Here is a 13,090-nt window from a genome sequence, read left to right as displayed (position 1 = left end):
TGAAGACTGGCAAAATCTAAAATATGGAAAAAGGTAAGTCCTTGGTGAGTCCATCAAGGTGAGTATCACCATGTAAGACTGACAATATAATGTCTGGCATTGAGGTGCCCCTTTCTTTCAACTTCTGCAAAGTTCAGTTCTAAAATGCCCTCATTCTAACAATAATTTCAGTTATCAAAACCCATGTAAGAAAAAGATATGACCATTTAATGACTCTGTCTGAAATCAATAAAAATATAACATGTACAGTGTTTAGTATTAAAGAAACTCAAGATATGAATATTGATAGAAGGTGAGTGTTTGCTTAATTCAATATCAAAATCCATGGAATATGAAAGTTATATTCTTTCAGAATAAAGATTCTCATGGCTAAATATCATTGCATGTTCCATTTTACAATGGATTATATTCAAACAAAATTTGTGAACTCTTAACATCCTCTGATTACTTTAGAGAATTCTATTTGTAGCACATCGGTCTTGTTAAAAGGAAAAAAAAAATGAGTTCCCAAAGGTATCACATTAGATAACATTATAACTTTCCCCATAGAGTGTTGGGCATATTATGATTTTTTTTAAGAAGAGAAATATAAATGAAATCACAATTATAACAGTAAGGCAAAGATTTCGTGATAATTTACGAAAGGCTTCCTATAGTACCATGAAGAATTTGCATTAAAAAAATGCATCATGGGGCTACCATGACATATTGAGTCTAACATAAAATGCTTATTTTGAAATGGCATGAGGCACACATAAGCAACAAGAAAGGTATAAAGAGATTAGGTGGATCAAAATTCCAGTTTCCTAGTCATTAGTCATGTTCTTAAGATTATTAGAAAAATATAAAAGTATGTGTACACATAAATAAACAATAACCTACATCTAGATATAACTGAGCTTCTGGCAGGTTTATAGAAATCTGGACAGGCCATCATCACCGAAAATAAGCATCTAGAGTTCCCATTTTAATTTAGGTGGAGGGAAAATTTAATATATGATAATGTTTTATAATTTTCATAAACAGTTAACACATTTTTGAGCTTATGATTACTAAAAAGAACAATTCTCAATCTTTCCCACCAAAATTGCTAAGGAGAATAAAGTTTGGGCGCTCAGACCAAAACAAACACCCAGTTTCCTTGAGGCAACATGTTTTACCTTTAAAATATGAATGCTGCCTTTAATTACACAGTATTTGGGGGTTTGCCTTCTTAAAGTAAACTAGTAAAGTTGATTCACCTGGAAAATATTCCTGCATCCCTACTGCTTTCCAGCCCCCAACACTTAGTTCAGGTGTCCAGATCTGGGATGAATGAAATGAGATTTAATAGGAGAGATGTTTATTCTGTCATTCCATTTCCTCAATGCCTTGAAGTACATTTATCCAGTACCTAAACCACTTGCTGGTGAAGTTAAATACTAGAAATCTGAACTCGATCATGCCTTAGGGTACATCTATACAGAATCAAATACTTTAACCACCAAGATAATTCATTGGAATTTACCTGGCAGCAAAGAAACCCAAGGAAAGTTAGAAACGTGAGTATTGATGGAAGGGGAGCTTTGACATATTTGTAAATGATTGGATTAAAGGCCCACAACTCTTTTTCAATCAGTAAGCTTAAACTTTTAGTAGAGTCATTTTAAATCTAAAAGACAACTCAGATGTCAAATGCTATAATCTTTCTTTCTTTCTTTCTTTCTTTCTTTCTTTCTTTCTTTCTTTCTTTCTTTCTTTCTTTCTTTTTTCTGTAATGTTTGATTTTTAACCAGGAATTCTTTGTTCAAACATTTCTTATGAAATTTAATATTTAAAAAATAGATAAATCGTCACATGATTGCCCTTACACCCTTACACACACACACACACACACACACACACACACTTTCTTGATATCCCTACAGCTCTTGGAGATCTTTCACTGTGGTTGGATTTGATAGTATGAAAAATGAGCACAGAAAAGTTTTTAGAAGTAAAACAATAAACTAGATCTCTTCAATCTCATTTCAGTAAATTCTCTATGCTATTACATAGTACAAATTGTACCACACTCTCCTTTTGAAAAAATATTTGAAGACTCCTTAAAAGCCTTGGAAAACTTCTCATTATGCTTAATATTAAAACCAAATTCTATAGCATGAATCTTCAATTACGTATAGTTCCTAAACACTTAAACTTTCTCTCACCTCTGAGACTTTGTGCATAATGATGCCTCTGCCTGGAATGCATTTCCTCATTCTGTTTGCATACCTAATTTTTTACATCAAGAAACTCACATTCCAACAGGGGAAACTTAGTCAACTAACACAGAAGTAATTATACTAGAAGGAAGAATATTATAACAGGAATGCAATCAAAGGGTTGCTAGGGAAACTCTGTAAGAGACTGAAGTTTAGTTGAAGACAGTAACAACTGAATGGACTTGAAAGGATAGATATAATTTTTATTGGCAAAGGTATTGAGATGGTGGAAATAGCAGAGGAATCAAGAAAGATGTTGAAAAGCATTGAAAATGTTGCTAGATTTATTCTTCAGTTTGGCTAGGATATATGATACATAAAGAGAATAATAGAGTATAAGAGTAGGAAGTAAAATAGAATCATTCTCTTGTAACCCAGACTGCCATATTTGTATGTAACCAGGAAGGAAGTGTTTCCAGCAAATATCGACATAATCAGAGTTACACTTCAATAAGATGAGCCTGGCAGCAGTGAGTAGAATGTATTAGAGTCCAATTACATGGTATTACATGAGCCCAGGCAAGAAGCAATGAGAGAAAGAGCCAGACTGGTGACAGAGACTGAAATTGAGGGGCTGGAGCTTATTAGTTAGAAAATGGAAAAAGATGAGTAACTTAATTGTCCTGAAGTCTTAGAATATGACTGTATTTAAGAACTTTTGGGCCAGAATGTCTACAAAGTTTGCTGTCTCTAAAGTGAACAATTATAGAATGTGAATGTGAGAACTTAACCACAAGTAGAAACAGCTATTAGGGAAGTGTAACCTTTTGTGGCTCTATATAATGCACTACAGATTCCAAATGAGAACTAGGATTTCTTCTGCTGAATATTACAACACTTTGTCAGGTTTGGGATGGAGACCTTATCAAATCATAAAGGTTTGATCTAATATTAAAGAAAATGGCAGATATTTTTCTTTGAGTGACTAGATTTTTATAGAACTAAATATTTTATTATTTTTTTCTTTTTTACAAGTTTTTAAAAACGATTTTCTTTCTTTATTTATTTTAGAGAGAGACTGACAGAGATAGAGAGCCCCTACTGAGCTGGGAGCCCTAAGACGGCTTGATCCCAGGACCCTGGGATCATGACCGGAGCTGAAGGCAGACGCTCAATTGACTGAGCCACCCAGGTGCCACTAAAGTTTTTATTTAAATTCCAGTTAGTTGACAGACAGTGTTAATATTAGTTCCAGGTGTACAATATAGTGATTCATCACTTCCATACACCAACCAGTGCTCACAACAAGTGCCTTCATTAATTCCCCTCACCTATTTCACCCACCCCCCTCACCTTCCCTTCAGTAACCATCAGTTTGTTCTCTTCATTAAGAGCCTGTTTCTTGATTTGCCTCTCTTTTTTTTTTTTCCCCTTTGCTCATTTGTTTTGTTTCTTAGGTTCCACATATGAGTGAAATCAGATGGCATTTGTCTTTCTTTGACTGACTTATTTCGCTTAGCATGGTACTCTCTGGCTCCATCCATGTCATTGCAAAGGTATATTTATACTGTATAAACCCCAAGTACATGTTCAAACGCCTTGCAACATATGTCAATATCTAGTATCATCTCTGTCGATGATATTGCAAATATTCTGAAACGTAAAGTCCATTGAGAGACTTTGGTAAGCAGCTTAAAATAAATTTTGCATTTAAACAACATATTTGACATTATGAAAATAATAAGAATTATGGGATTTGTGATCATTTTAAGCTTCGCCCCACAATTTCTTTGCTTTCATCTCATTAACTTTAAAGTAGTAACAAATGCTGCTTTTAATGTAGTGAATTACAGTTAAAAAGTTATCTGTCAGGAAATATTTTCATATAGTTAGAAAATAATGTACTACAAAATTGAAAGTTGTCCTCCAGACTGACAAAAAATGTAGGTCATTTTCTCAACCATATGGCAAAAAGGAAATTTGGGGCACAACCCGCAACCTATATATGATCTATCAAATTCATATGTGTAATAGAGTATGCCATATGTTATTATTCTTTCATAGTATGGCAAGCAATGTGGAAGAGGAACATACACCAAAAATACTTTTGTAGTAATGGCTGTAGTGGTTATGTTCCCTGCAGCCTTCTCTGGCCTCTCTCCCTGACCCAGCTTCGAATCCGAGGACAGGCTCAGGGTAGGACACGATAAACACTAGCACTTTGGTTGCCTTTGTCATATGAAGATTGACACTGTCTGAAAATTATCCAGATTTTGCTTACTCGGATGTTACATAATGAAACAGGAATGCGTAAAGAGAATCCTCTGATGATCCCATCCTCTGTCTCTAGCACACTATTGATTCTGCACAACATTTTAAGTGTCATTCTCTTATTTCCAGGCAACCACATGCACGCACGTGCACACACACACACACACACACACAAATACCTTACCTCTGTCACAGTTCTCTTCATCACTGCCATCCACACAGTCGTGAATGCCATCACAGAGCCATCTAATTGGAATACAGTGGGCTTTATTTCTGCATCGAAACTGATCTTCCTTACATTCAGTCACACAGTCCATCTGTTCAAATACAAATGGGCACTGCAGTTTTCATTAATGATAAGGATACAGTCACAGGCAAAATAAACATGCAGCTGACAATACCAGAGATTTATTACACTGTGGGCTTTCCTTTATTTTGACTTAATGAATATAACCTCTACAAATGACAATGGGGCTTAGTATACGAACAGCTTGCAGACTCAGGTATTTGAGGCAATTACTATATTCAGTGTACTTGTCCTAACATTTTAGACAGTGCTAAGAATCAAGAATCTATTTTTATTACATTTGCCTTTCTGAACCTAATTCATGTAATTTAGAGATTTTAATCAAATGATAGATTTTACCTCATCAGAACCATCAGCACAGTCATATTCTCCATTACATTTCAAAGATGCTGAAATACATCCTCTGCTGGCACATATGTATTCACTCGATGAGCAAGTAGGAGAAGCTGAATATAATTATAAAGTTAAGATTTAGATCCGGTAAATTGAATGATTGGTTTGATAGATAAAAACATATATAAGCACATAAAAAATTCATAGACAGTAATGAAAATAGTTTATATTATTTAAACTATATTCAATATCTGATATTAAACATTTATTTAAATGTGTTTCACAATATTATTGCATTTCATTAAATATACCTAAAAAAATGATGTAATAGCTTGTTCAGTAAGTGTTCAACTCACCAGACTAAAGAAGGAAGGAAAAAATCTATATGTTCTCCATCTCTTTAATTTTGAAGAGTTAAATGCATTTTCTTTAATTTTAAATTAAACTATTTAAAAATAAAGGCTTCAAATTATTTTTAAAATTGTAATGGGATTTAGTGACCCTTGGAAATGTTAATTTATATATGTATTATATAAAGCTAAAAGTAGAAATCTTGGCATGGTCTCATAGACCCCATGATAGCTAGCGGACTGTGTTGACATAAATGCCATATTTGCATAAGTTCTGAGAAGTATTTTTGTTTTGGGGTCTTAAACATGAATACATGCGTAATTAACCGAGTCTATAGAATCTGAAGTATTCCTTTATGGCATAGAAAATAAAAATCACATGTGGATATTTAAATAACTATCAGTACCAAATCTAATTAATTGATATAGTAATTATGATTGTTGCCTTTGTCTACGGGTTCGAGTTTGCTAGGGTTGCATTCAAACCTCCAGGGTTCTTGGCCTTACATTGGACCACTAGGTAGCCAAATATACTTATATAAGGACTTTGTGGTCTGAATTGCTTATTAAAAAGCTTTTTCCTAGAGTGTTAATTCCTTTTAATTGGCAGTGTTTGCCTAGGGATTTGTATTCATATGGAGTCTGAGAATTAAATTCAGTAAGGAGAAAGATGCGATCAATTAGCAATATGGACCATGTGCATTGACAGGGACATAGCAACGTGTGTGTCCTGTATCTGCTACTCTCACCTGGGCTCTCAAAGAAATGCTTATGTGGTTATACATAGATAATAACATAATTTTCTCCCAGTAATTCTTTTTTTCTGTAAGATACTGTTATACCTAAGGTATAAAAAATTAAGTTTTAATGAGCATATTTATAAAGCAATATTTAGGGGATAAGAATGTATAATAAACTGGGTATTCTTTTTCTGTACTCTGGTTTTGCTTCCTAATTTTATTTTGATTTTGGACCAAGATGGAAATAGAAATAATGCACCTACGCATTTTCTCAGTTGGTATCATGTTGAAACTACTACATTCTATTTCATAACCTTAATTTCCATAACTGAAAACCTGACTTTTAGTGCACTTACAGTTACAAAATATTTTATTTTGCCATCTTGGAAAAACAATTCCAAACGGTGTGGAAAGATAGTGAAACCGGAAAATCGAATTTTGAGGAGCAATGCTTGGATCCCCAACATAGTAGTGATCTTACCTGCTAAAACACTTTTTTTTTTAAAGATTTTATTTATTTATTCAACAGAGATAGAGACAGCCAGCGAGAGAGGGAACACAAGCAGGGGGAGTGGGAGAGGAAGAAGCAGGCTCATAGCGGAGGAGCCTGATGTGGGGCTCAATCCCATAACGTCGGGATCACGCCCTGAGCCGAAGGCAGACGCTTAACCGCTGTGCCACCCAGGCCCCCCGCCAAAACACTTTTAAAACATAGCAAGGGCACACCAATGGATTCACCCCCTAAAATTTTATTACTGAAATAGTAAACGTGTATGTGTACTTGCCACTGTTTTCTGTTCATGGTTGCCTAAATTGAAGTTATACCTAGTTAAAATATCAGCTAAAATAACTATCACCTCTATCATTTTACCTGGCTCACAGTGTTTCTCATCTTCTCCATATTTACAGTCTTCATGGCCATCACATTTCCATTTTGCTGATATACACTGACCGTTGGAACACTGGAACTGATCTTTGGAACAACTTGTTTCACAATTTCTCTGTCAAAAGCCACACACTGCAGTTAACATTAAATTTTTAGACAAACATCTGCAAGCCCAAAAGACAGCTAGAAACCTTATGAATAGAAATGCAGAAATGTAGAAACCATGACTGCCACATATAAGAAGCTCCAATTGTCATTTAAATCCATGGTTATATAGCAAAACTATAACAATTTTCTATTTTCATTTGTCTCTGTGAGTCATAAAAAAACAGAAAAATGAGAAAAGAACATAGATCCCATAGTTCCATCCTACCAATTGCCCTGAGGCGATCATTTTCCAATAGACATTATGGGGTAATATAATTTAAATAATTTATATTAAATAATTAATAATCATTAAATAATTTAAATATATACAGGTGACAATGAAGATTGTGGGGGAAATAAAGTGTTGAAAAATTATTTCTAAGCAAGTACATCCAGTTCATTGGGAATGGAGTGACAGGAAGAACGTGAAACGAAGAACCCAAAGGCAAATCCGTTTTGTGTTGGCAAAACTTCCCTGCGTGTCCTTCCTTTCCCCTTCTTCCCATGCCTTTTCCTCACTACCTGTTCACAGATTAGTTGCTGTTTATAATCCTTCACCTCTCTTCCAACATTTGTTGCTAAAGAACTGTGAAATGAACTGTCACAATCGTTACGTCTGCTAGCTTGCTTACAGATTTTATTTGGAAGTCAAACAAGACAGTGGTAGATACATCTTCAGGGACCTCTCAATTCTTTATATGAGATCAATAAAAGGGATCCACTAGAATTTTACCTTCGTTGGGTCTGACCAGTCTGGTTGATACAGGATGCTCCCGTGAAATGTCTTCCTGGGAAGACGTTTTTCTGTTGTTAAGTAATTTCTATTCTTGCCAAAATGTACTTGTCTGTTCCTTTCACAAAAGGTTCCTTTCACAGCTTATGAAACTCTCAGTAAGTGAAGCGTACTGAACTATTATTACTCCTTGTTTCTTCCCAGTGTCAACCCCGTGTAAAGGAGAGTTTACTTTCTAAATTCCTGTAATTTTCTCGTTTCTGGTGGTCGTTTAATTAGACTGCCTGCTATATCGTTGATTTTTTTTTCTTTCTGCTTTTATTCTTTCCTTATTTTCTCAAGTATTGAGGGTTTGCCAGTTACCAGGATTTCTTAAATAAAAATCCGAAGAAAACTAAGATTTACTACCTGTATTTCATAAACTCAGACTAACAGGAAAGACCAGTACTTAAGCCAACAATTGTGATAAAATGCATTAACTGTCAAAATAAATGAATATGATTTTAAACATAGATTCTCAAGGTTTTTGGAAAAGCTTCATAGAGGAAGTTTAAACAGAAATGGAACTATCTAAGGAAAGGCTTTCCATGTATAAGGATAATTAGAAATGTGGTGTATCTGAGGTGTAAACTACGTAATGGTAAATGTTGTAGAAGACATTGGAGAAATATCCATGCACTGGTCATGAGAGAGGGATTTCATATGTTTTGTTCACCACTTTACCTACCATGTTCAGTATTATAGCTGGGACATAGTAAGCATTCAATAAAAACTGCCAATGGAATGAATGAATGAATGAGGTAGTAAATGTAGAAAACATGGAATATAAATTAAAATTACAGGTAATTCAATTCCAGTAGAATAGGGATCATATCTGTATGGATAGGGATCATGTGTGTTTGTGAACCAAATATCTAATACTGTGCCATGATTTAAATAACCGCTCAGTATGTATTTGTAGAATTAATGAATGATTATCTCAGCAATAAAACAATTTAAGTAAAGTAGTTCTAGAACGAATGGCACTGGTGTATCTGTGCTGTCAGCAATATAGAAGATTGCACTTCTAGATACTTCTCTATCAGAAGATGTCAATCTAAAATAAATTACAGTATTGTTGATGAGTGTGTGTGTCTATATTTGCAGGTTATTTAATTATTATTTTACTCTTAAAAGCATACAGAAAGAAAGAATAGAATAATGAACCCCATGGGCCCTTCATGCTTGTTTAATAATGACCAACACTTCACTATTCATGTTTCATATATCTTCCACACTTATTTAGTCTGGATTATTTAACATAACAACAATAGTATTAGAACATTAACAATACCACAAAATTTGCAAAAATTCCTTACTTATAAAGTCATTCCCAATCAATATCCAAAATGTTCTCATTTTTTAAACTATATTAAGATATTATTTGGCAAAATAAAGATCTAAAAGAAGTTCACAATTTGAATTTGGCTTGAGTTTCTTTAAATGAATAACTATTTCCCGTTCTCCTAGGTTTTTTTTTGTTTGTTTGTTTGTTTTAATGCCACCTACTTGAAGACACGAGGTCATTTGTTCTATTGAATGCCCACATTCTGATTTGGTTGATTAAATCCTAAAAAAGATACCTTTGTGACATCTAAAGTGACTAATGAGACTTTTGTTTTTTAAAAGTATTATTATAAACACGTGTATTTCATACATTTATTGTATTTCAATTCATTACAGTCATTTTTCTTTTTTTCTGATATCCAAATTGTCCCTTTGATTAGTAGAACCCCCCTTCAGTTAGCTCCTATATATTCTGGACACTATACTAATAGTCTTGTTCTGGCTTAACAAGATGTTGGTGGCTCATTTTGTCAATGTGCATTCTCAGAACTGGACATTTCTCAAAGGAGTTTTGTCTCCTTTAATTGGAAAATGGTATTTAGAAGCCACTATATAAATGTTAGGGATAGCCTATAATGCTGAAATGTCATCAGTTTTAGACTGTCATCAGTTTAGCTAGGAACTATATATTTTTAGAAAGAGAAAGATAAATCAAAATCTCTTAGTGATACTTATGAATTTAATATTACAGAATTTTTATTTACATTTTTGTTCCTACATTTATATCTCCTTTCTTTTACTTAAAAATTCTAAGTGTGAATAAAATGAAAATAACTAAACATTTGATCTATCATACTCTCAATATATACAAGTTTCAAATTAGCAAAACCAATATTATTGACAACAAATGTATGAACACAGTTTAAGATTCGTTTGAATTTTTTTTTTTTTTTGTCCATACAATGCAGTATACTTGATGCAGAGGCCAAATACTGTATTTTAAAGTCACTTTAAATAATTTTTTTCTGCCACTAATGTGATACACAATGACGTTGATCCAAGTTGTTGTTGTTGTTGTTGTTTTGGCAGGATATTAACAAGCTAATTACATTATCAGTTAACATCCTTACAAAAACTCACAATTTAATCTTTTGTTCCCAAGATGAGGGTATCCTGTAGGTAATTTGGCTTTCTAGCCATTTGTTCAGTTCACCATTTTGTTTCCTTCTTTGCTTGTCAATGCAACCTGTCATTCTAACTCTTAGAAAGAAAAGAGGTATCAACTGCCCGTAACATTAGACACTTCATTACTTATAGACTATACTAAATGGCTGTAAATGTAGAGGAAGACCACCTTTAAGAAAGTTATTTTGATTCCCTAGGGACATTAGCATGATAATGTCTGGATAATGGAGTTCTATTCAGCCATCAAAGAACTATGTAAGTCCATGAACTTAGGGCATGAGGTAAATGTTGTTAATAAGAATATCTACTTTCACTTGAATTAAGATTCTGAAAAAGAAGTGTTTGAGTCTGTTTATGTGCCTTGGATATCTAGTGAATAACACGGAAGATGAAAACATAAGCCTTAAGCAATATATCCCCACCTCTTGATGTTTCAGAGATTACACAGGGCTGGTGAAACATATTTTTAAAGAAAAAACCAAACTATCGTGGTATGGATGAGTTTATGTGAAAAAGTGTTTTATTGGGAAACAATATAATTTTTGAATAAATGGATACTAAGTAAATATGTAGCTGGGCAACATACTTTAGCTCCCCTATGGATTTTTTAAAATTTTGTTTTGACTTGTTTGTGAATAGCCCCATGAATATAAGTGGTATTTTTCAACTTCTCCTAAGAGACCCTGGCAACCTCAAGGTTTAGGTTTTCTGGCCTTTAGGTGAGAAGTTAAATACATTTGCTTCCAAAATCGAGTCCTGAATGTGACTTGGGACTTTTCCAACATAGGGTGAGAATGAAGAATTGTCCAGTTTTAATAAGGATACCTGAAGACTGGCAAAGAACCAGTCTGTGTTGGTTCTATAAATAGTAGTGATTTACAGTGTCTGCCAAAGATGCAGGAAATCAGTGGATGACTAAGGAAAGTTTGACCTGAAACACAGAAACCTCTAGAATAGCAGAGAAGATTCTCTTTAGGCAAACCTATAGTCAATGGGATGAACTTCGTGAGGGGAAGGTTCACATGTGTGTCAACCAGAGCAGCAGAGCTCTAGGAAATCATTGTACCCTGGAAGGAGCAATGGTGGTCACTGAGGACCAGACACCTCATTTTTCCTTTATGTCTGACTAGGCTTGATTTCACCAGTGCTGTGTTCCTGATATTAATATGGAAAGTCATTAACAGAGAAAATCATGAAAAATGACTATTACTGGACTTTTATCTGATATTGGAAAGTAAAGAATTACAGTTCACTTTAGATTTGATGGAGAAAAAAATATTCACTGTGTGTCATATACTTTTTTTAAAGCTTCATGGAGTAATTAACAGCTGGGACACAAATATGTCGATGCATAGATAATAAACTGTGTGGAATATTATAAGCATTAACACAGTCTAAGTTTACATAATTATCCAGAGATATTCTAAACTTTTTCACTTAAGCTGTGTGTACATAGACCTTATTATAAATGGATTGTGATTCATCATCTAAGTAGGGCTGAACCTGTGGTTTCATGAAAATTGATGACCCACATCGAAGTCTGTAAGACTATATCTGTTGAAGAAAGAAACTGGGGAGAAGAAACTGTTCAAAATGCATAAAAATATTAGCCCTGACTATAAATACTGCAGCAAATTTATGAACAAATTCACAGATGGCAAAGGCATCAGCTATAGGGAATAAGGTTTCCAAACATCCTATTCCCAACCCAGCCATTCACCACTTGAGGTAAAACAGATTATAAAATTAACTGTCAATAGTAGCACAAGAGGTATTCCCTGTGCTGGGTGCGTGCAGCCCAGCACTTAGATATAATACTACTTATCTCGTTGTGTCAGGAGCAAAGTGCATTTCAGAACTGTCCATGTAGCACTCACTGGATTGAAGAATAATAATTATAAATGTGACTCTAAAGAACTTTCTTTTTCGTTTGCAAAGTTGCCTACCTCATCCGAGCCATCTGCACAGTCAAAATCTCCATCACACCAGAACCTTGAAGAAACGCAGTCCCCGTTGGCACAGAGAAAATCTTTTAGTGTGCACGTCTGTGGCTCTGGGACAGAAAAATAGCACAGGTTTATTCTATTATATGCAATGGCATTCTAAATTTATATGACATATAGCATAAGGTAGCATTAAGCAAAAAGAGGTTAGCCAAGCAGAACCGATCAATTGCTCAGAAAAAGTGTTTCATGAAGCATCTTTGGGACATAATATAATGATTTTTCAAATTTATTTTAAAGTCATGAATAGAAAATGGTGTTACAGAAACAAATTGAAAAAAAAAAAAGACAAAAGCCTACCATTTAGTAAAAATTCAACATCAAAGTAAGATAAAAGACATAAAAATCTACATACTACATAATAACAAATCTTTTCCAGTTGTTGGGATTCTGTCATTTTATGTACTTAGTTTAAGTAAGTAAGACATTTTGCAACTCTGTACCCATGGGGCTATTTATTAATTGAATAGTAAGTCTAGCCTTTGACTCTTCTTTCTATTTTGCATTCTAATGACTTCCTAATTCTTCAATTTTGTCTCCAGAAAATCTCGGGCTCATTAAAAAAGAAGGGTACATGGGGAAATTAGTGGACATGACTGGATGGATAAGAGTGGAAGGGACAGAAG

At 34.1% G+C, this 13,090-nt stretch overlaps 1 protein-coding gene across 1 annotated transcript in view; it reads right to left on the bottom strand.

Annotated features, from left to right (window-relative positions):
- LRP1B (LDL receptor related protein 1B) overlaps window positions 1-13,090 on the bottom strand; it is a 1,456,161-nt gene that overhangs the window by 125,384 nt on the left and 1,317,687 nt on the right. The window contains exons 67-70 of the mRNA XM_008695867.2: window positions 12,408-12,514; window positions 7,056-7,185; window positions 5,101-5,207; window positions 4,639-4,771 (exon numbers count right to left, since the gene is read on the bottom strand). Coding sequence (XP_008694089.2) covers window positions 4,639-4,771; window positions 5,101-5,207; window positions 7,056-7,185; window positions 12,408-12,514 — 477 coding nt within the window. The remainder of the gene's footprint in view (window positions 1-4,638; window positions 4,772-5,100; window positions 5,208-7,055; window positions 7,186-12,407; window positions 12,515-13,090) is intronic.

Source organism: Ursus maritimus, unplaced genomic scaffold (assembly GCF_017311325.1).
Source record: "Ursus maritimus isolate PB19 unplaced genomic scaffold, ASM1731132v1 scaffold_1, whole genome shotgun sequence".
NCBI classification, from domain to species: domain Eukaryota; kingdom Metazoa; phylum Chordata; class Mammalia; order Carnivora; family Ursidae; genus Ursus; species Ursus maritimus.
This window is presented reverse-complemented; position numbering and strand designations above follow the sequence as displayed.